The sequence below is a fragment of the Anguilla anguilla genome, chromosome 1, assembly GCF_013347855.1.
Source record: "Anguilla anguilla isolate fAngAng1 chromosome 1, fAngAng1.pri, whole genome shotgun sequence".
Lineage (NCBI taxonomy): Eukaryota > Metazoa > Chordata > Actinopteri > Anguilliformes > Anguillidae > Anguilla > Anguilla anguilla.
In genome coordinates, this window is record NC_049201.1 from 53,173,384 (window position 1) to 53,196,955 (window position 23,572).

Below are 23,572 nucleotides of genomic sequence, written 5' to 3' on the forward strand. Positions count from 1 at the left end.
TTATGTCTTTAGACCATGGCGGAAAATGGGCAGTGACTGAGTGGTTCATAGAGGAATGGAGAGTGTCCCCCCACTGAGGAGCTAAGGTTAAGAAGCTCTTCACTGTAAGCAACACACAACATTATGTGCTCTAAAAATAGTACAGTGAATGTGCCTTGTGAAATCTATAATCAATATAAGTTTATTTCTAAAAATATTTGTCATAATCTTTTGAATTTTTTTCCCAAGATCAAAGTTCAACTTGTCCTCATTTTGAGTCAGTTGAGTCCAGGTTTGGATTCTTAAATGATTCCCAGTACAGTACATTGATTGCCTTCAGATTGCAATAAACAACAGCAAAGTTCACATCAGTGAGGTTAAAAAGATATAAAGACAGCATAAACCTCCTTGGTTTCAACCATATCTTTATGGTTTCAACAGAAGTAATAGCTAAAGATGAGTAGCCATTCAACGCCAAAATATAATTCCTTCATCATGTCGTACAGTGCAGGTCTGCACCTGGGTCTCCTCCCAGCTGGACATGTCTGGTACACCTCCAAAGCCAGCTTCCCGGGGGCATTCTTATCAGATGTCCGAATCACCTCAACAGGCTCCTCTCAATGCCGAGAAGCAGCAGCTCTATTCTGAGATCCTCCCAGATGGTTAAATTCATCACCCTGTCAAGCAGAGTAGCCCCGCCACAAAGTAGCCTAGAACTGATAAAAGAATGTCATTGTTGTACACTTTTGTAAAATAATAGGTAAACGCTTTTCGAAATATGACTAAACTCTCTACATTTTCTAAAAGATGCAAAAATGCCCACTACAATGTTGCCCGCCGATCTCCAGCGCTTCAGGAATCATATTGCATACGGCAGAGGTCGCTAAATCGCCACCATACACAGTTCCGTGACGCCACATATTCGTGACGTTAATGCCATGGTAGCAATATTTACTTCCTGGTTCGTGGTTTCATGTGCTGCTGCTGTAAAGCGGCAGAAGCTAACTAGCTACTTGTTGGAAAGCTTCTTGCTAGCCGATAAACGTGCAATCCTGGTGGACAACGAAGTTAGCTATTTAGCTATATTCAAGTCTTTTAGTGAGAAAATGGAAGAAACCCACAAGCAAGCTGGTGTGTTTCTGGAGCTGAGGCAGCATTTACAGAGTGGTCTGTTGGTTTTAAGGTAAGTTATAAATCAATTACTTTTTAGCCACCATGCTCATTTCCAGTGAATCCCGCTTCTCGTATGTGTCTATGTAGCTTGCTCCTACAGGTCTGTGCTTGGATATTAGGTCAGTGGGCGCTGTGATCCACACATCGTTTTGTTAGTTTAACAACAAAGGCAACAGAGGCCACTAAATTAATACCACTAGAATGAGACCACAAAGTTAACAGATTATGCAACTAATATTGTAATATAAACAATAAATAATAATGCAAACATACAGCATTGCTCAGCTTGCTCGCTGTTTCTTAAATCAGCCCCTCCAACTAACTTGCAAGTTCTCTGTGTAGTGAAAACAAATTTAGCCAAGCCAGCTGTAGTCCAATAACATGAATGAACAATGAAATAACTAAACGTTAAATCGCTGCTATTGCCAGCAGACTGAACAATAATGAACGAAGTCGAGTTAGCTAGCTAATTACTAAGTAAATCCATTTCGTCGTTAGTGAACGTTACGAATTTTACGCAAGGTGACTACCTAGCCAGCTAACTGCCAAAATAAACCAAAAGGTGATATGATGAGTGAACGGACAGTATCGTACGTCAGTTATTTGCACGTTGTAGCAGTCTTTTTCCTCAGCAGCCACGTGATGCAATATCATTTCACCACAAGGGGGTACTATTGGGCCGTGTCAGACACTGAGACTATAATTACTACAGCACCTGGTTACGAACTGCCTGCGTACTTGCATACATCCCTAGTCGCATTTCTCCATTTTTGTATGTTGCGTCACCTTCATAATTCTAACAGTATAATTGCATTAACGTATACTTTATCTAGTCTCACACGTCAGGGTCAATATTGAGCTTTGTTAGAGACTGAGCGTCTAAAATCGAGACTGTCCTATATTGGGATTTAGGATGTAGGCTTTGCTGGCCATTGTAGCAGACTTCCTTAGGTTTAAATGGACTCCTGTTGTATGTGGGTGGTATGCGTTGATATAAGGACCTTTCAGTTTTAAGTGGACAACCAGCCTAAAACATGCAGCTTTGCATAATTGCAACTACCAGTTTGATTCCAGTAATTATGGACCAGTGGTGGATAATTGGTAATGATTTTCCCCCGAACTGGTTTCAAATTAATTTTCCTGTACAGGAATTAAGAAGCGAACATAACTTGAGTTATTCCGCATCATGTCTCTGTGAGGGTTTGGGTTGTGTGCTACTGATGAGGGTGGTCTCAGTGCTCTCTGCGGTTGATAAGAAGCCAGCTGAAACTGGAGATGCTTTCTCCCCAGGGCAGTGAGTGTCTCGGCCACGGATGGTGACGTATTGCCAGGCCGGAGAAAATAATTGCATGTGTGGCCCTACATCTGCTCCACATGAGAGTCTAGCTCCCGCCAGTGTTGAGTGTCTGCGCCAAACGAACAGCTTGCAGCTTGCTTCAAAACAGCAAGGGCATCGCTTGCACCAGGTTTATTAACTGAAATGTGGGAATAATTCTGAAAGTGCAGTAGAAATGCAATTGTATCAGCTCCAAATTCTGCCGCTGCAGATTCACACATACACACTCTGACTGATGGTATAGTAATCGGGTTCTGGCCCACATGTTAATGTGGCGCTGGCTATTCGGCTGTAGCTGGCTTTATTCCATGAACTGCTGGAGGAGATGGACCTCTAGTGAGACTGCCGCCATTCCCATATCCCCTTTCCCTGAGTTTCTCACTCCTCATTAAATGAAAGACTGTGTGGTGTCTGATCATCTGCTCTGCAGTAGTAATGGTACTCTGTGTGTGCATGTGTGTGTGTGTGTGTGTGTGCGCGTGTGTGCGTGTGTGTGGGTGTTCAGGACTGATGTTGCAGGGGACCCCGCTGAGGTCACTGTTTCTGGTGGAGATTCCTTTCTTCAGATCAAGATGCCCACAGGGATGCTGCCTGTGGTGCTGCCACCAGGGGTCGCCCTCACAGAGGGCTCCTGCAGAGAGGTTTCCAACACAAGGGAGGAGGGGCTGCACTTGAGGCTCCGCCTTCAGGTGAACCAGCATACAGGTACTGTCTGCCCTTACATCACCTGTCAGGCTGTATGCGTGAGTCAGTGAGCGGCTGGCTGGCTGTATGCACATGTGCGCGCACACACGCACACAGGCTCTGTGTAAGAGAATTCTCCATAACACAAACTATAAAGGCTTACATGAAAATATAATTGGACAGATAGGTGTTTTTGTCTTTTATTTGTAAATGGATAAATCTGAATAATGAATTCTTGCATTCAGACATTGGTGTGGTCTGCAAGTGCACTGTAATAACCAGCAAAAGACATAGTTAACGAACCACTGTATTAACAGTGTTATATCAAAGCAGGAGAGACATCAGTTCCAATGAGCTGACTGAAGACAGAATCCCCTTTGAGATCAGAAGACCTTGTCAGACCTGTTAGATCTTCAACGTTTCCTATTCACATTGCCTTGGAACTCATGGACAGCTAAACTTTAATTATTTGTTATGTATTATTTTAACTTGTTGTTTTATTTTAATATTGATTAGTACTAAGAGCATAGAGTTACTTATTCATGCACCTAGAATATAATATAATGCACTTGGTTAGTTGCTGTCTGATATGTTTTGCACTAAATATCTTTATTGATTTAATGCTTTCTCTGCTCTGGTGCTTGTGGTTATGATTATTTGTATTTGATATTGCTTGGCTGTCATTTTCTTTTAAGCCACTTTGGTTAAAAGTGTTTGCAAAACAAATTAGTGTAATGTAATGAATAATGATTTAACCTGTGGGGCCTTCACTGTTGCACACCAGTCATTAGACTGTGTTGGGACATTAAAATGTAGAAGCAGTTTTCTGTGACCTTTGACCTCAGAATTGCAGAAGTCCACAAATCATCTGTGATTTATTTGTTGTTTACTTCAGCTTTGTCAATGACAGTCCTGCAGGCTTTATTGTAAAAACATTTGGAGAATAAATGTTTGTGCTCAAGGGCTCGCTACCTGTTAATGTAGACAAAACAAGACTTGTTCTATCAGTCACTACAGTCTTCTAAACTGAGTTTTTAAGGGCCCAGGTTTTTCACAGAATCAATGAACCCCTCAGTCTTTGGGGGTTGCTATGGTCATGGAGAATGTAAGTTAGCCCATTGTGCCCTGAAATAAGTCATCATAAGGCCAGCTGGAAGAGGCTTTTCAGACCAATCAGGTTACAGGTAAATTGGCCGTCAGGTTCAATCCAAGCCTCTCTCTTACCCTAATGTTTGTTGACATGCAGTTTCCATCCAGGCCAAGGTTAAATGGCACTTGTTGTTCACAGAGTTCGCAGGTGTTTTCTATTTTTCATTTTTGCAAACTTGCAGAAGCCCCTGAGAGCATGATGAGGATACTTCAGGTTAAGAAGAGTTACTGCTTCAGCTGTCAGAGGTGCAGGGCACAAGTGCTGACAAAGAGGTAAGGGCGAAGTCTATTTATTTAACACCCTCCCCCACAGGATACACCTGACTGCGCCTCATCCTTTTATCATTGGAGAGGATGAGCTCTCCAGGGAAGACTGGTTGGGATTGGCCCTCCAGCTCTCTACAGTCATCTCGCCACAAGGGAACAAGCAAGGGAAAGAGAGAAGGGGTGTGGGAAATGTAGTTTGTGTCTGAGTCTTATTCTGACCTAATGTTCTGTCTGAAAATATTCAGCAGTGTTGTGTCTATCACTTGCAACTGAATGTTTCTGTGCCATTTCAAGTGAGTCAAGAGCAAGACCAAAATAACTTTTTCATATGGGTGTTTGATAGCTTTTTTAATTAAATAAATGTAATGATAATTTAAAAATTGAAAATGTGTTTTGTGTTTACTCTGATTCCCTTTGTCTAACATTACATTTTGTCTAAAGACCTGAAACCATTCAGTGTGACGTGCAATAATAGAGGAAATCAGGGAGGAAGCAAATACCTTCTCATGGCACCATAGCATTTAAAAGATCCAATATACCAGCAGTCAGTGTCCTGAGACAGATTTAAGACGGGTCCAAGATGAAATGAAGACTTTCAAAATGTGGTCTTGAGACCAATCTCAAATGGAGCAACTCTGAGGTTGGAGGGGAAGGGGGACACTCTGAGGAAATGCATATGCAGTCAAAAAGGAAGAGTGGCTATGCATGCAGATCGAGTGGGCCAAACAGCCCTAAGGCTCAGTTTGCAAATAGCCACTGAGTTATAAAGAAATAACACGAAACTGATCTTAAAAAGGAATATGACAGGGTGAAGACAAAACATTTCTAGAAATAAATCCAGAACAAAAATGGGCTTTTCAGCCCCATGGACCAGTGAGGAGCTTGTCAGTTCAGCCAATTTGACTGAGGGGAAAAAAAAGACCAAAACTGGCTACTCCATGATGTAAATGATGTAATATCATCGTCGTTGTCTCCCCCCGTTAGGGTGTTTCAGCGAGTCCTTCCATTGCCTAATGGGAACTGGAACACGCTGGTGGAGGACTGGTGCTGCCACCCAGACCCATTTGCCAACAGGAAACTGCTGCCCAGACCAGGGGACTGTTTACTGGGTGACACCTACTTCCTGTTGCTCAGGGACAGCGAGTGTGATCAGACCCTCAGACAGGAACCTAGCAATGCCCACACAGACACCGGTCACAACCAGGGCCCGGCACAGGTGGGTACCCTGGTGGTCTGATTCAGAGGTAGAAAACATTGTTCGACACACAGCTACAGACGCAACAAACGTGTTGCCTGGAAGCCAGTGACAATTTTATTCGCTATAGTCCGCACAGCATTTCAGCAGACTGCTAGTGCTGTTCTGAAGGGAGGGATATGTCATGCAACAGCTAGTAACCTATTGGACATTAGTAACCATTTTAATGACCCTTACAAGTCACGACATCTCTGCCATGTCTGTGTGTTGTAACTATCTCAGTGGTGCAGAAAACAATGACTCTTCGATCATGCTTGCTGCTTTATAGGGAGAGACGGAGGTGGGGGGTCAATCACTGATTGGTGCTTACAGAGAGGGCTTTGTTTAATGGACGCCTCTGTTACCTTGTGTTTGAAGCCAAACTCCATCATGATCTCCCAGGAAGAATTTGTTTGTTCTCTTCTTTCACTAACTCATTTTTCCTTGCTCCCCTCCCATTCTCTGCCATCCTTTCCTTTCTTTCTCTTTTTCTGGCTCCTGCTCTCGCTGTTTCTCTCTCCCTCCCTGCAGAAGCCCAGTAGGATGACTTTAGTTCTATGCAGAGCCTGTGGGGCAGTCCTAGGAGAGACCCTCGCTGCAGGTACCTGGTCCTCCAGCTCATCCACAACACAGCAAAACATATTATTGGCAACGTAGAAGTGTAAACATGATGAAATCACATAGAAGTGTGCATAAGTTCAAAATTATGACTTCACACAGCATTAAACTGTCTACTGTTTAAAATTGCATAACACAGTAGTCACCACCTTGGCTTGAATTGCCTAATTCTTCTACTCCAAACTAGAACTGTAAGTGAATAAGTAATTATTGTTTAAATGTTTTAAGTAGTCTGGGTAAGTATAGTGCATTCATTAAGAACCCCATCCTGAAATATTGACTTTGCTTAGTATTAAACAACGTGGAAATAATACGATATAGTGTTATGTGCAGCCTGCTCCTCTGCGACTTGGTATTAACAACAGAGAGCTGTAATTAATCATGTCTGCATCAGCAGCTCTCAAACTCTGCATTGCTGTGTCTGATTGTATCGGATGCCCGCCCTCTATCAGGGTGTTAAACGTTCCGCTGACACATCGCTGTATTAAACAAAGCTTAATGAGTTCAGCTCAGCGGCTATAGCTCCTCTGCTTTATATCTTATCGATGTATAATTTCCTGTACATAAACAGTGTCACAGAGGTGTGAGGCTATCCGGCCAGTAATATCTCATATTAACGACTGCTGTCAGCAGTCTGGAGGATGTGATTGATTGAATGTGAGCGTGTGTGTCAGGACAGTGATGTGCATGATTTCAGAGACATTGAAGCTCTACATCACAGAGCTGATGGTCAAACGGAGTGACGAGGATGGAGAGGCCATTAGTAATGAACACAGGTGACCCGGCATCTCTCACACACATCCATCACATACAAATACACACACGCATGTACACACAGTCCTTTCAAAATTGCAGGTATTTCACAGAAATAGTGAGATTTCTTTGGGCAGTGCAGAGCTTCTTTAACCTGATGGTCTGTGTTTTGTCTGAAATAGATGGCTGTTCCTGGAGCAGACCGTAGCTGCCAGGCTAGTGGAATTGTCGTCCACACAGAGTATATTCCGCTTTTCTCTCCAGACTCCAAATGGAAAAGCATTTATCCTGGTATGGGTCTCCTTATCTTGTGTGTGTGTGTGTGTGTGAGAGAGAGAGTAGTGTCAGAAGGATGAATGATGTTCTCTCTCTCGTAGCTCTGGCTGCTGAACACCGACTCCCTCGTTGCCTCACTCTCCTTGCCTGTCGTCAGTGGCGACGCCTCCATCTCTCCTGGAGATGATGTTAGTGTCCGTGCTGAACATCTGTCATGTGGAGCCAGCAGTGCTGTTAAAGTCCTCTACTTGCCCTGTGCCCCCGGCCTGCACCAGGAGTAAGTCAGCGAGGCCTGCCTCCTCTCTTGCCTACACGCATGCACACACCCAGTAAAGAATTGTGTTTTCATTTAAACTTATAATTCTGAATTCTGGAGCTAATGTCAAACTTGAATTGAAAACATTCAGGTACTTGCCCTTTCTCTAAGTTTTGTTTTCCAAATCTCCAAATTTCCAATTTCCAAATTGTTTTTCCAATTCTATCTGCACCTATCATAGAAGCTATAACACCTTTGTAAGTCATATGATGGATTGCTGCACAGGACACAAGATGCTTATTAGCGACAGATTATGGAAGTATGGCATGTTCTGTTATTTTACAAGGTCTTTGCTGACCATTTCTTTTATGAATGCAGTGACAGTGATAAACAATCAGTAGGCTTAGCTTTCATGTTTAAACGGCAATGGCCTCCCACAAGTCCATAGTGCTGTCTGAGTCATTTGTCAGCTCCAGGTCCTCATGCACACAGTGAGTAGCCTCACTTTAGTCACATGTTTACATGTACATTTACACACAGCTGCACCACTGGCAATTTATTACTGAGGTCATCGAGCCAATATAGAAGTCCTTTAATGAAGCCTTCAGACTCTCTCTTTGTTAAAGTTACTGACTTGTAGCTTGGTGGGGTGAGTTGGGATTTTGCTGCTTAACTGAAGCCAGTATCCTGAGTGTGAGAGAACCAGCAGACCCTGTAGGCCTCAGGCCTGAGATTCCTCACCTTCCATCTGCTGATGTCAGCATTGGATCCATTGATGGGTTTGAGTGCGAGTGTGGGTATGGATGAGCTGTTCTCTTCTTTCCACTATACTTAAGACGCTGTGTCTTACACCCAAGTGTCTGCGGCCTATAATGTATAAAGGCATTGTTAGGAGTTTAACATGGCCGTTTGGTCAGAGTAGTAATTGGTTTGTTTGATGCGTTAAGATCACTAGGGCTTATTCAAAGATGCATTGAAGAGAGAGCAACTCAGGAAATTTAGAGAAGGGCAGAAGTCTTTGGGTGCTGATAGTTCAAGTCGAAACAGTGTGTCGATAGATGACCAGCACTCACTCAATAGGGACTGCTTAATCTCCATGCCAGTTGTGAATGAGTCTTGATGAGACCCCTGATGAGATTTTGAATGTTGTTAAAACATGTTTTGTGTCACTGGCTCATGCCTGGACCATGGCAAACACCGTCAGTTCAGTTGGGTGTCCTTCTTTCCCCATCTCTGTGCAGTTGCCCCATTGCCCCAAGTTCTCCTCTGCGTGGAATTATTATCTGTCTACTTTCTCTGTGGTTATTTTTTGTGGCTCAGTTCTCTCTGTGTGTGATTATTTTCCCTGGCCCAGCTCTCCTATCCTTGTACGAGTATTCTCCCTGGTGCAACTCCCCTCTCAGTTTGCGGTTATTCTCCCTGGCCCAGCTCTCCTCTCAGTGTGCGATTATTTTCCCTGGCCCAACTCTCCTCTCTATGTATGACTATCCTCCCGGGTCCAACTCTTCTGTCAGTGTGTAATTATTTTCCTTGGGCCAGCTTTCCTGTCAATATGTGATTATTATCTCTTTCAATGTACACTGGGTGTCCATTGGTACCTCTGTTTGCTGTAAATGCATGTTGGCAGAAACTAAATCAAACCCTGTCCATCTGGGTGGGTGTCCAAACACAGAGCGCAGGTTTTTATCTCTGACAGTCTGAAATTTACGCTCACCCTCACAGCCAGCTTAGTGATGTCACAGAAACCTAATCGGTCTCAGTACGTGGAAATTCAACAGCAATGATGCTGCCGCTCTCCCTCTCTCTTTTTCTTTCTCTCTGTTTAAAAGCTGTTAGTGTATTAGTCATTCAGCCACGCGCACTCCATTAAACATCTAGATTACTGTAGGAAACGGTAGCATCTACATTGTTTTCAGGGCAAAGCTGATTTAGGCTGTGAAGGGCATCATCAAGGGAGTTGCTCTGTAATGGAGACCAGAGAGGCTGTGGCAAGGAGGGAACAGGGAGAGGGAAAGTTTTTTTGCTTTTTTTGGGGGTGGGGGGGGGGGGGGTGCTGACTGGAAAATTCCATCCCTTTGTGTACGTGACTCATAGTTTGGTTGTGTTGGGGGGGGCGCTGTACATTGACTCATCTCATCTCACTCAACTCTAAAGCATGGCTGTTTCTGTACCCGACAGGGATGGGCAGATAAACAGGCAGGGTCTGATCTGGAGTTCCACACAGCGTTCGGTTTCCAACAGGCAGAGCATGAGTCTCGCTGTCTGAAAACATCCAGGGAAATCACTGCAGCACACACTGTTCTCTGGGCCCCTCTCCCCGTGCCCTCCATTGCTTTAATTTCCCCCAGCAGAAGAGATGCAGTAAGACTGGGAAGCGTAAGGGAGCCGCTGCTCTGCTCCAGTCCCCTGCATTACGGGGCTAAGCTGTGAAATGCTCCTCAGACACAGCACCGATTCTTACTGAGAAAGCAGAGGCCACATGTCTGAGGGAGGCATGGCCACAGGGGTGCACATTTTCCCCCTCACGCAGAGGGCCAATAGCGTGACCCATAAAATTAAACCGAAAGCATTGCAGCCACGCAGAGTCTGTGGATTTCTGCAGTGTTTCTTATGATGACGGAGTCATTATAAACAGCGCATTCTGCGAGCGACTCGATCTGCCACTCCTGCCGCGAGAATTTGACAGCTTCCTACGTAATGACGTAAATCGTCATAATTATATGTGCGGCTGATTAAAGGGGATGGTTCGTGGCTTTTGGGCAAAGAGCTCAAAGTGCACTGGATCACATGTCACTGAGGCTCGACGTGCTCCTCAGTGCTGAAATATGGCCAGCAGCTGCAAAGTCCCAATCCACTGAGGATGGGAAATGGAGGGAAGGACAAATATCTACTCCAGCTGCACTAATGTGGATAGATAGATGGATAGATATTGTACTCCTAGGAGGATATTATTTCGCAGCTTGCAAGGTGACTTGAAAGACGAGGATTTGTAACTTAATACAAATACCCATAAACATCAATTATTTGATTTTTTTTAAAGGCCTGTTGACTAACCATCGGTTAAAAGGGCCTAGCTGCATCACACATTTTATTGCGACATTTTATTGCAGATGGCAGGAATACCAATGCTTAAATCCGGGTGTTCACTTAACAGTACTTTATTGGGTGGTCTACATCAAATGCTACGGATTTGGCCTTTTGCCACACGTGTATTTACAGATTTAGGTTACCCAGTTTTGGCAGGGTTTCAGGTGTCACATCTGCCACAATTTATAATATTGATTTACACAGCCAAGGATTAATTTGGCCAAGGAGAATAATCTGACAGGGATCCAGAGAGGGTTGTGTCAGAGGTTTAGAGCAGAAGGTAGCTGGTGCCATGTCCGTACAATGACTTTTTAATGCTTAACAATGTTTGGCTGTTTGGCCATAGAGCAAATATTCATTTGGAGTAGTGGGGTGTCAGCAACAGAACACTGCCAGTGTTCTCCGAGTATTGATTAATGTGTTGTTAATGCATCCGCAATGAGACGGTGGGGGGGGGGGGGGCAGCAGGTGGTTGTTTGATGGACTCCTGGCCGGTGCTCATAGGGGTCGTTTTATCAGTTCAAATCACAAATGCGACGGAGAGCCTGCCAGTTGTGTCAGGAACCACATTTACTCCTGCGCTATCTGTCATTTATTTTGGGCTCATTGTGTTCAACATTGTGAAACATGGTTTATGCTCTAGTGTGTTCAGTTCTTTATCGTGTACTGTAGTGGGTTTTCTCATGTGTGCTGCAGCATGTGCTATATTGTGTCCTGTACCTTGTGTTATCCTGTGTTCTAACATGATTACTGTAAAGCACTTTGAGTATTCCGAAAAGTTCTATATAAATGCAATAATTAATTCATTTGTATTGTGCTCTGAAGTACATGTTGTGCACAACTGCTGAAGGAGAAAGGGGAAAGATCACAAAAGCATCTTGAAGTAATAGTCTTTATTGTATTTAGATGTTCGTCTGGGCAATCAATAAATCAATTGGCCAATCCGTTAGTCTCCCTTAATCTCTTAGTCTACTTCTCCCTTCTCCCTTCTCCCTTCTTCCTCCCCCTTCTCTGTTTCTGCGGCTCCCTCCGGTTTTTCTCTACCAGTCCCGACTCAATAACTGCACCATTAAAACGGCAATGCCTCAAACTGTCAAATTAGCGCAGAGTGTGTCACTTCAGCGGACGTTCTTCTGGGAGCAAGTGGAGATGATTATTTGTGTTCTGCTGAGCAGTGCTTGCGGTGGTAACTTTTAATCTTCGAGTGTCTCTCTTTCTTTCCCTTTTTCTGCCTCTCTGCAGTATTACAGATGCGTGGGAGAAAGATGTCAGCGTTCACCCTCTGATCCTGCCTCAGACCACCTGCCAGGAAGTGATGGAGCTCTTGACCAGCAGCACTTCCAGCCTCCCCCCGTCTCTGCGCAGCATGAACTGCTACCAGGTGATTGTGGCCCATGTACTATTTGACAGTCAGGGAAGCGCAGAAGAGAGCTGATTTAGCCCCAGCTGTCACTCCCCGTTACCCGAGGAGAGGTCGTTTCCCGCGCCGTTATTTTTGCAGAATTGTCAATGAGAAGTTTTTAAGGTCTTTTCAGGTCTTCACATCAGGTTCTTCCTCATATTCGTTGTGGCTGCACTTTCGGTCCCCAGGAATCCGGCTGTCATGCAATACGGGTGTGAATCGTGCAGCTTTAAGTGTGGCCCTGGACCTCTCTGATGGTTTAAGTGTAATTACGCAGTTTATGCTCATTTGAATCCCTTGGAAATGACTGCTGCTTCCAGCATGCAGCTCCGCTGCCACAGGATGCTGAAATGTTTATAATCCCGTCAGGCAGACCAGCGGCCTCTCTTTAAGATCCCCCCATTACCACCCATCTCATTATACAGAAATCCCAAGATGGGCCTTTGATTAAAATGCTTACTCCTCTTACGTCCATTCTTCCACCAGACATTCCCCTAATTAAAGCAGAAACCCTTCATCACTTGGTAAATTCACATTCCTCCTCGGATGCATCGAGCCCCCTCTCTGGGCAGGAGCATGGTAATAAACAGACATTCGGATGTTATTACACTTCGGTCTGTAGGGACTGCCTCCCACTATCCACTGCAACTCTCGGTCATGCCAGGAATTGTGTGTGGTTTTTTTATCAGTTTGAGTGGGTTTTTGAGTGTATATTTGTGTGTGTGTGTGTGTGTGTGTATTGATGCTTTGCTTTTATGTTTGCCAGCAGATACGTGTGCGTCTTTGAAAAGAGTTCAATAAATGTACGTGTCTTTGAAGCAATTTCAGCACATCTTTGTCAGCATTTAAATGCCAGCTACAACGCTGCTAGATGGAACCATCACAATAACTAGATATTAGCACCACGGCGAAACTGAACACGGACCAATTATTGCCTTAACACTGAACACTTCAATAATGTATAGCTTGAAGAGGTGACAGTGGGAGAGATCCCATCATCTGCAGTCCTGGATGGATGATTCCCGTAGTAATGTGTTTAAAACCATCAGTCTCTCTGCTGTCTGAGAGAGAGGGAAAGAGAGAAAGAGCCAGCACTGGGCAGAGGAAAAGACTAATGTGATAAACCAGCCAGATTGTGTTACAGGAAAGTGGCTGACTTTCCAACCCTTATCTGAAAACTCCTCTACAGAGGTTATCCAGTGCATTATTGTACTTCTGAACTGATGCTGTACTAATTCTATAATTAGAAAAATGAAGCAGCAGTATAAAATTAAGTGCATCATGAGTAGTGGGCTGCATGAATGAGGCCCAGTCCTCACCATGTAGTACACACCGCCCTCCCTGTGTACGAAGCTACACCCTTTTGCAAGCCACAGGCCCCACCATCTGTGTAGGAGAAGGCTTGTTCCATTTTAGATTTATTATCTAATTATTACATATGGCTTTTCTTACTGCCAAACCACAAACCCTGTGGATTTGCGGTTAAGTGGGTTTTTTTTTTTTTTCAAAGGGTATTGGCTTAAAATGTTATCACCCTCTGTACCTCATAAGCCCCACCTCTGCAAGTTCTAGGCCCCGCCCCCGCTTGTCACGCTAGGAGGGGTGATGTTCTTCAGGCTTTGCGGTCCAGAGTGTGAAAACTTGCAGCATGCGCCTGTATTTTTGAGAAGGAATGCGCAGTGTGTTCTGCCTCAGAGTGCACGCTAATAGGCTCAGGACAACTTGCACTTTAACTAAATGCCACTTGCGCTGTTCATTAATCGCAGCCATGGACTGCAGTCAATGAATACAGTCCAGAAAATGTTTGAGATGAACGCCGCGTTGTTCGCTGATGATCGTCAGGGGTGAGTACGGAGCAGGTGTGATGGATGCATCACAAGCCCAATACTGACAGATGATCCTTGTGGTGCGAATGCATTATCAGCCTGTTTTGTCTGCTTCCGAGCACATCGCAGGTAGGAAGGAAGCGTAACTGAGAGAAAACAGTTTGTCGCACGAGGGGGTTCATGCTGGCCCTGCTCCCTGGGCATTTCTCACACTCTTACAGATAGAAGTTGATCATTTTAGTTTTTCTGCAGAGTCTTCAGTCTTCAGCACAGTCAGCGTACATGCTGGGAAAATCGTGGCCACAGAGCTTCCAATTTGGAATGTTCCGTTTTATTTTTGGCCAAATTAATCTCCAGCATTCTCTGTACTCGGGGAGAGTGAAAACTAGCGCTGGCTTTTGGAAACGTGTGCTGCCAGCCAACTCCGCTTCTTCGTGCACCACAGTCCAGTGGCCAGGCTCGGCAGTCGCTACGTTGCAGCAGTGCACATCTTGCGCAGCCAGTACGGGTAGACCGCAGACGCACATGACCAGAGGAGGTCACCGCTGCGTGATGAGTCACAGAAAATCTCACCCACCGAATCCTCTCTCCCCGGGTGATGATACAGCCACTTATGTTCCACGTGTGGGGCTGCCAGTCATCACTTGAACGGTCAAGTTTTGATACCGAGCCATTGGGAGTATTGCTATTGGAAGAGGCAAGTTCTCTGTAATCCCTAACCCCATCATTACTTTCCAGAATTTTCTGTTCCTTATCTGCCAGGGAAGGTTGTCATCAACAAGGGAAATGCAGGTCACAAGCAAAATACAATACAATATTTTATTGTCCCCAAGGGGAAATTTGTTTTCACAGTTTTGCCTTGCAGCCTCACAAATACATAGATACATACAGTACAGTATACACATATAACACACATATAATAAATACATAGATACAGTAATAAATACTAGATACATACATATAATACACCTGACATTCAGCGAGGCAGTTTGTTCAGCACCTCGATAGCAGAGGGGACAAAACTCTTTTTAGAATAAAGGAAACATTTGAGTAAATGAGTGATACAAAGTATATTAACAACAGATGCTTTTACACCAGTGCGGTTTCCCATTTAGTTAAGCATTTAACATCGTAGCATGCCCTCAATTGTGTAAATGCCAGGCTAGCCCAGCTGCCTCTTATTTTGGCGATGAAGCAATCTCAGTGATTTTGAAAGAATGGTTGTTGGGGCACATTGGCGCTTCAGTGACTAAGACTGTTGAACATGCTGATGTTTCACAAGGAACAGAGACTAAGGTGATGGGGCAACTTTGGTCAAGAGTGCATATAGAGCAATAGATGAGCAACTCTGTGACTGCAAATATCAATCTCGGGCATGAGTGGCAGCAAGTTTAGTCAAGTACAGTTCAGTGAGAACTTATTGGAAAAGAATGCTATGGTTCTTTTATTTTGGCAGTAGCCTGTATTTTGCAGTTGTCCTGACACCATCTTGGCAATAAAGTCCTTTTTCTCAACTATTTCTGTCTCACTTTCAGATATCAACCAGTCAAACCCCATTTTAAAGGTTAACTTAAAAAAAATAAGCCTGGCCTCTGTTTCTCTAAAATGAAAGATCTTCTGTAGAAAGTAAAGTGGTCTATAAGTCAAGGCAGTGGCACTCTAGAAAGGAGGAGGTGTGGGATAGGAGATGCGAGTTAGATGATTGGGGGGGGGGGGTTGTGGCGGTATGTGGTTGTGGAGGGTGGCATGAGACCCATTTCCTCCCCAGATTTTATCTATCTTAATTCATTGCCGTGGTAATTGTCACTCCAGCTGATGCTGGGGTTCCAGGACAGGGCTGCACTCTGCAATCACCTTCATCTCAGTGATGAGCATCCCAGCATGGAATGACAGCTGCATAGACACAGCACTAAGTGTTCCTCCTCACGAAAGAGCGCTGCTGGAGCTGGTGCTTCAGCCAGCCGAGGTGTGGATCTCTTGATTTCGTCTAGTCATGAATTTTTTAAGTGGCCGAGAAGTCCTCCGTGTGGGTGTTTGTGAAGTAGCTGCTTTCTAAATGTGCTCAGAGGCCAAAAATGGGACACATGACCTATGAGTAAACTCAACATTGAAGATAATTCTGAAAGAAGAACCTAAAGCCCGTGTTCAGTAGTGAATGACACCAATACCCTTGGTAAAAGCTGCATTTGCAATGTGCCGTTTGTACAGTACCTTTATTGTTATGCTTTATGTGCTATTTGAAATACCCAAAGCATCCATAATTCCAGAAATAAGCATTCATGAATTTACATGATTCTATCCTGATTTCACTACGCTTCTTATTTGACGAGACATCTGTACTGTCATGGGAAGGTATGAGTATTTACCTTCATGAATATTTGTGTGCAAACAAAATGCAGCTGTTGTGCAGACTCTTTCTGTGGTACCCTTTAGCTAAAATTTGACCTTAAATAATTGTATATCTTTATATAAAATTTGAATTCCTATATCCACGGAATTCACTACAGTTTTTAATCATTTTTATATCTTCTCTTTCCTGTATTTCACAGGTGGCATTTATGAGGCTGTGAGATCGTGCAATCATCCTTTCCGGACACAGTTGTGACAGAACAGATGAAGGACAGTATGCTCAATAAACCATTGCATTCCATATTAAATACATTCTTTGTATAACACTGGTTTCAAAATCATTCTTTTAAAATATTTTCACTAATGAAACCTGTTTAAACCTCTCAGTACCATATAACTAAGCACATATCCTGCTGTAGACAGAATATGACCAGCACAAACTGCTGTAGATGGAATATAGCCGACATATCCTGCTGTAGATGGAACATAACCAGCATATCCTTCTGTAGATGGAACATAACCAGCACATCCTGCTGTAGATGGAATAGAACCAGCATATCCTGCTGTAGATGGAACATAACCAGCATATCCTGCTGTAGATGGAACATAACCAGCATATCCTGCTGTAGATGGAATCTAACCAGCATATCCTGCTGTAGATGGAACATAACCAGCATATCCTGCTGTAGATGGAACATAACCAGCATATCCTTCTGTAGATGGAACATAACCAGCATATCCTGCTGTAGATGGAGTATAACCAGCACATCCTGCTGTAGATGGAACATAACCAGCATATCCTGCTGTAGATGGAGTATAACCAGCACATCCTGCTGTAGATGGAACATAACCAGCACAGACTGTAGCCAGCGTGTCCTGTTGTAAGTACTGTAAGTAATGAGAACATCCTGCTGTAGTAAAGACTGGTGATAACGTTCCAAGATTCGGTAATTCTAACTGAAATTGTATACCCCTGGCTCCGACTGAAATCCCATCCAGATGAAGGAAAGAACAAAGAGCCATTTAACCCCATAATCCCTCGCTCTTTATTTGATCTGTGCAATCACAAATTGCACAGTGTTGGGTTCAAAGATAAGCTACAGTATATGTTACAGTTTGAGCGTGTGTGTGCATATAACCTAATGGTATTTTCGTATTCATATCAAAATAAGTGCTGTGGCATTGTTTTCAAACAATTGAAAAGTTCTGACAATTAAAAAGTTTCCAGATCCTGGGGTTCCAGGACAAGGCTGCACAAGGCGTCACCTTCATCTCAGTGATGAGCATCCCAGCATGGAATGACAGCTGCATAACAAGCAGCACAAATCAAAGGGAGAGCGATCACTTTCCAGAGTTTTTTTTTTTATTAGGTTTTGCTGTATGTGTTCAATTAGCCCAGACAGTTCTGTGTGCACTGACAGATATTTCGATAATTACAGAAGTTTCTCATGACCTGCAGGCTTTTTAAGAGATGGTAAGTGGCAATCCAAAGCGCACCGTTTAATGCAAGAAAATCACTTTTAAGTAACTACAAAGCAGCTTGTACAGCAACGTTATGCTTCCAGAGGTAGTAAATGTGTATATTAACTCATTATTTTTCAAAAAATAATGAAAACCTTTTTTTCTTGGAACTATTTCCTTTGGCACATGCAATCCGAGACCACTGTGCTCAAGGAAAGATGTAGAGGCAAGATATAAAAATGGATATTTCTGTTTGTCATAGCATCAATGTACAAGCTGTTTTTAAGTTGCTTAATGTGTACTTGCATGAAACCACTAACTTGCAAATACACCTTTTCTAGCCATTATAAGCATGCAGGTTGTCAGAAACTTTCAGGGCCAATGAAGAACATGCATCAAAACTGAAATAATATGTAAAAACTCCCACCCCTTCACATACATGCATAAGCAACTGCAGGCAGGACATATGGCCTTATGGTTTTACCTCTGGTGACCGACGTGTGTGTATGACTATGCACAGGTGAGATTCCTGAATATTTCATTAAAAATACAGCATGCTTACAAAGCATTAAATACATTTTTGTCACAAACACCATAGATGTAGTTTGTGAGTGATATTCATTCGCTGAATTTCTGTGCTGTGTAATCTCCAATTAAATTGAGCTTTCATCGGATGAAAGGGGCCCATTTGGTCCCATCATCACTGAAAATAACAAGCATTTTGGTTTTAACACATGTAATTTGCCCTTCTGACCTACAGTGACAGGAAGTACAGCACCTGAGCATGATGCATGTCTTCCAGTTATCTTAGTCTTTATATAGACTATATTACAGAGGTCTGCCAACACTCCACACAATCCAGCCCCAGGATCACAGAAATCTTGAACTCTACACTACACTTTCATGACATTTTTTGACATTGAAGTGGGGGTAGGTGGTTGGTGAGATTGATGGCGCTTATGTAACAGCCTGACAGGCAGGAATATTGTCATGTTTTTAATACTCTAGAAAAGGCTACGGCATTTAATTTAACCTTTTTTTCCCTCAATTTTCTGTGACACACTACACCTTCACCTTCAGGAGAGGCAACCAACATCGTAATGACTTCATTTTTTTGGTACTAATTATGTGGCTGTTCATAAAAGCTCTACCACTCATATTTCAAGATGTCAGACAAATTAGATTAGTTTCCTTCATTTTGTAAAGAAGAGAGTATAATCACTGATGCACAATATTACTTTATTAGTCTTTTGTATCATGTTATTTATATGCGGATTTAGAATTTATATATTAGAATTATATAAATGCATGAAAGATATGTCAAACTGGTAATGGTTCTTGGGTTCTGGTTACTAATGCCTTACAGAAGAAAAAATATGAATAAATATTTTATATTTATATATATATATATATGTATACAAGTTTTGTCATTTCTACGTGGTTAAACCAAAGTATGCAAACACACCCTTAAATAAAAGCTGAGAAAGCGCACTTTAACCAGTGAACAGAAGTGAACCCTGTCCGCCATCCGTAGACCTGGGGCAGGACACACTCGGCTGCAGAGCCCGGTGAGTGGAATTCGATTATTATTAGTAGGGAGCGCATGCTTCCATGCGTTGTGAAAGATAAGCCAGTAGGGAGTGAGAAATCCTATTCTCTGCATTCCTGGTGTTTGCAAAGGAGACCATTATACAGGTAAGTAGCACCCCCAAACACTGATTCTAGGTCAGCAATCTCATCCCCAAAATCTAATCACAATAATTTTATTTAGAAAGAATAAAGTGCTTAAAAGCTGTGGGCATTCACAACCAATAGCAACTCACCATTTCGTATCAGGAGTAACGATTACAAACATGCCGCTGAGTGTATCGGCAGTCAATAGCTGTTTATACAAGCACTTACAAAGCAGGTTTGCTTGGCTGAATATGGCACAGGCTGGCAAATCGACTGGCAGTCCTTTTCTAAATAAATAGAAGCTTTGAGCTCATTGAGGGAGATGGGCAGGGAGTGACTATGTAATTAAAAATCTTTGATTTTGCGCAGTGAGTGCCGTTTTCTGGCCATTTTCCAGCAGTGTAAATCAAGCGAACTAAAATTAGCTCATCGGTGTGAAAATTCGAAGCGAGGTAATGAGATGCACGTGGCGGTGTTCTTCAGAACGCATATGGAGCTGACAGAAACACCAGCAGAGATTAAACTCCCAGTCACTGCTCCCACTGGAACCATTTATAAATATTACGCTTCTTTGGTTTTTTATCTTCAGGATAAAGGGGGAAAACTTCATTCAGACTCGTGGTCAGTTTTAGTTTTGCTGTAATACAAATAATACATTTGCCTTTTTATTCATTTCATATTCATATTTGCCTAAGCATTCAGACTCCTCACATTAATATTTTGTTTTGTTAAACTTTTTTTTCCGGTATCTACCAAATTTTCATACTGTGGGGGTGATTTTCATCCATTGTTCTTGGTAGATTTTCTTTTGCTCACATTCACCTTTGTATTCTGAAATATTCCAGTTCAGTTTTTGATCATTGTTCTCCTGACATGTATATTGTTAAGTTTGAATCTGAAGTAACGTTTTGCATTTTGATCACAAAGCTCCATTTTAGCCTCATCTAACCACAAAACATTTTCCCACATTTTGCCTGTGTCATGCATCGCTGAGTTTCCCCCAGTCACTCTACCCAGCTGCCAGGAATTGGTATGGTTCCAGAAACCTCTCATCTGATACCCCGCTGAAGAGCTGAAGCCAAGCTAGAGCTCTAACATCACTTTAATGTTTAATACCTCATTTTTCCACTACACCAGAATGGCTCATTGAAGTTATGGGTTGGACTGGTTCCAGCCTTACAAGTGGAGACTGCTGTCCTGGAGATGACCTGGTCAGGTTTTCAGGAAAAGAAAATCATCCCGAGCCCTGACCCCCATCCCCATTATTTCCCCCATACTGTCCTCCTCCTACCCTAATCCCCCTCCTCCTTTTCTACTTTATTTTTGATCCTCATTCCCATGATGCTTTGCTCTGCAACAGTTTCCAGGCCGACAGGCTGGGCACCCCATCTGAAAGTCTCCTGTGACTCATTAGCACATTTAATGATCTCCACACGTTCAACGAATCATGTCTATGAACTGTCGAAATGCCATGCCCACGGGCAAGGACAAGGCATGGGAAGAGAATGCCCTTGGGCAAGGACTGAGCACAGCTACAGCTAACATTCAGTCTGCTTCAGGTGAAGGCCAAACCGCAACCTAATATAACACCACAATATTTTTGCAAAATTGCAGCTCGTAGGCACATCGTTAATGTGAAATATAACTTCTCTCCAACATAAACTAGATTAATAAATTGGACTGACGAAACCATGACCACTGTGGTAAAGAGTAATATGATTATTCTAGACCTCTGTTTGTCTGACATTCAGTTTATACTGAAGCATCGTGATAATCTCTTGCACTTTGTTCGTAACCTTGCATGGATATAAAACTTGATATTCCATAAACCATTTTGTTTTCTTTCTCCTCTTTTTATTTTTTTCAGACATTAATTTGTGTGAATTGTGAGGCAATATCTGTCAAGTGAAGCTGACAGGTAGATTAATACCTGGAATGACACCTGAACTGATAACAATGTCAAGGTCATGTGATCAGTACACTATGCTGTGCAGAAGGTAATGTTGCAAGAAGTAATTCCGAGACTGTGCCTAAGAATTTAAAACTGGATGTGTTTTTAAATTTCTCTGTTCATTGTTTTTATTTACAGAGCTGTAATTTAATAAAAATGGGCATGGGAGTGTGCATTAGCTGCAGCAGAGTCTTCACCCCCACCCCCTCTGTGTGAGTGTGTATAAAAGATATTAACTCTGTAATCTATTTCACCCTCAAGGATGTAATTTTGATTCAGTTCAGCTCAATTCTATTCTGCAATTCTATGGGCATCTCCTTTTCTTTCTTTTATTTATAGCACATACACTGCTTATTTTATTAAAAACATCCTATTTTATTTGGGGGGTGGAGGTTGTCACCCATAATTGTGGTGACTGTAGGGACACAGGTTTGAATGCTCTGAATGCCTCAGATGAAGGGGAGTAATACACTCATAATACACAGTGAGGCATCAGCCAAATTAAAAGTGGGCTACACTGGCACCCTGCAGAGAGGCCACAATTGGAGGACGAGAGCATGAAGTGTCTGTTCTCACCCACAGCCAAGATAAATGACTCAATCTAAGCCGCTGAAGCAACTGGGCACCCTGGTGTTGCAGCTGGTACTGCAGAGCCCACACCTGTCTCTACAGAGGGAGAGATACATATCTCTCATAATTTACTACTGTTCACACATCCACATTTCTCTCTCTCTCTCATTCTCATTCCATGACTATAACTGATTGTAACGTAAATGTAAATTATTTGCATGGCCAAATCTCATTGGGATTATAATAATAGCAATTAAGACATACATGCAGGTATGCATGCATACACAAACACACAAAGAGTAAATGTCGGTTTTCTACTATGCAGTATGCAGGGATTCACACAGGTTCCAACTTTTAAATCATTTCCTTGACTAATAATATAGCCCTTAGTTCCATAGAGCACAATTGGTGATTACACATTATTACATTTTAGTAATATTCCTGTTGATTTTCATTTTTTAAAAGACACAAATATTCTCTTGGCTTTGTCTTTTAGTAAGTTCATGATCACTGCAATGTTATAGCTACCTGATACACTGACTGTTGGAGCTAGATATGTGTGTTTTGTGGTATGTTCCAGAGTGAAACTGCTTACCTTCTCTGAGAGCCTAGCCTTTGCCTGGTATGTCATTATTTTTAGTCTTTTTAAAATCTACTTTCACTGCCCAGGACTGACATTGGACTGTAGCACTTCTCTCTCGTTTTTCTCTCAGGGTTAGATGGAGAAAGTAGAAACAGCATCTGTAAGAGACAGACCCTAAGGACACAAGAGTAATATCGTACTCATTTGATTATCTCTGAAAAGAATAACATTGAGCAGTTATTCCCATGGGGCAGTCATTTTACACTGTACATTTCTATGTGTGTCCATTTTTATGTATGCCTAGATACTATATGCTTCTCCTTGAAACCATACTGCAGATGGTTAATTATGGAATTAATACTCATTAGTATTCATTGATACCCGGGTTATATATTAAAGGGGATTTCCACCTCCACCATATAATGAACTTTTATGTGTAAAAGAGTAGCTGCTTTCGTGATTAAAATGAACTCTCAACCAGCCGTCCACCTGTTACGAATGCAGATATAGTGTCAAACTACTGCTCATGCTCCAGGCACCTGCTTTACTATGGACTACAATGGGCGGATACTTACAGTCCATGGGCAGGCATCAGACAATGCCAGTCACGGGTTTCCACTCCTACTGAATACAAACGGAGGGGCTGGGTGTTACTACTTGGTTGGAATGAGGTAATGTTACTCATTAGCATACTAGCCACTAAATAAAAAAAAGCTATTTACATGTATTCAGTTAAGTTTATTAAGTTCTAATAAAATAAAATAAATGCCGCTTCAATGAGTCAGATTGCATGAGTTTAATGTAACTATTATTTAATTAACTGTGATTTATACAGTTGACTAATAGCAAGTAATTTCAGACATGGAAATAATATTTGGTTATCATAATAAATTGGGCAAGATATTTTTATACAAATTATTTTATATAAAACTGTAGGACAGTTT

At 42.5% G+C, this 23,572-nt stretch overlaps 1 protein-coding gene across 1 annotated transcript; it reads left to right on the forward strand.

Moving 5' to 3' along the window:
• The first annotated feature begins 930 nt into the window (after positions 1-930).
• On the forward strand, positions 931-16,713 carry ube3d (ubiquitin protein ligase E3D). Its single transcript, XM_035421548.1, has 10 exons — positions 931-1,162; positions 2,994-3,193; positions 4,504-4,594; positions 5,573-5,804; positions 6,354-6,423; positions 7,138-7,216; positions 7,376-7,484; positions 7,571-7,746; positions 12,055-12,193; positions 16,590-16,713. Exons 1-10 carry the CDS (start codon positions 1,086-1,088, stop codon positions 16,608-16,610), a joined length of 1,194 nt encoding a protein of 397 aa, XP_035277439.1. The 5' UTR covers positions 931-1,085; the 3' UTR covers positions 16,611-16,713.
• Positions 16,714-23,572: the final 6,859 nt, after the last annotated feature.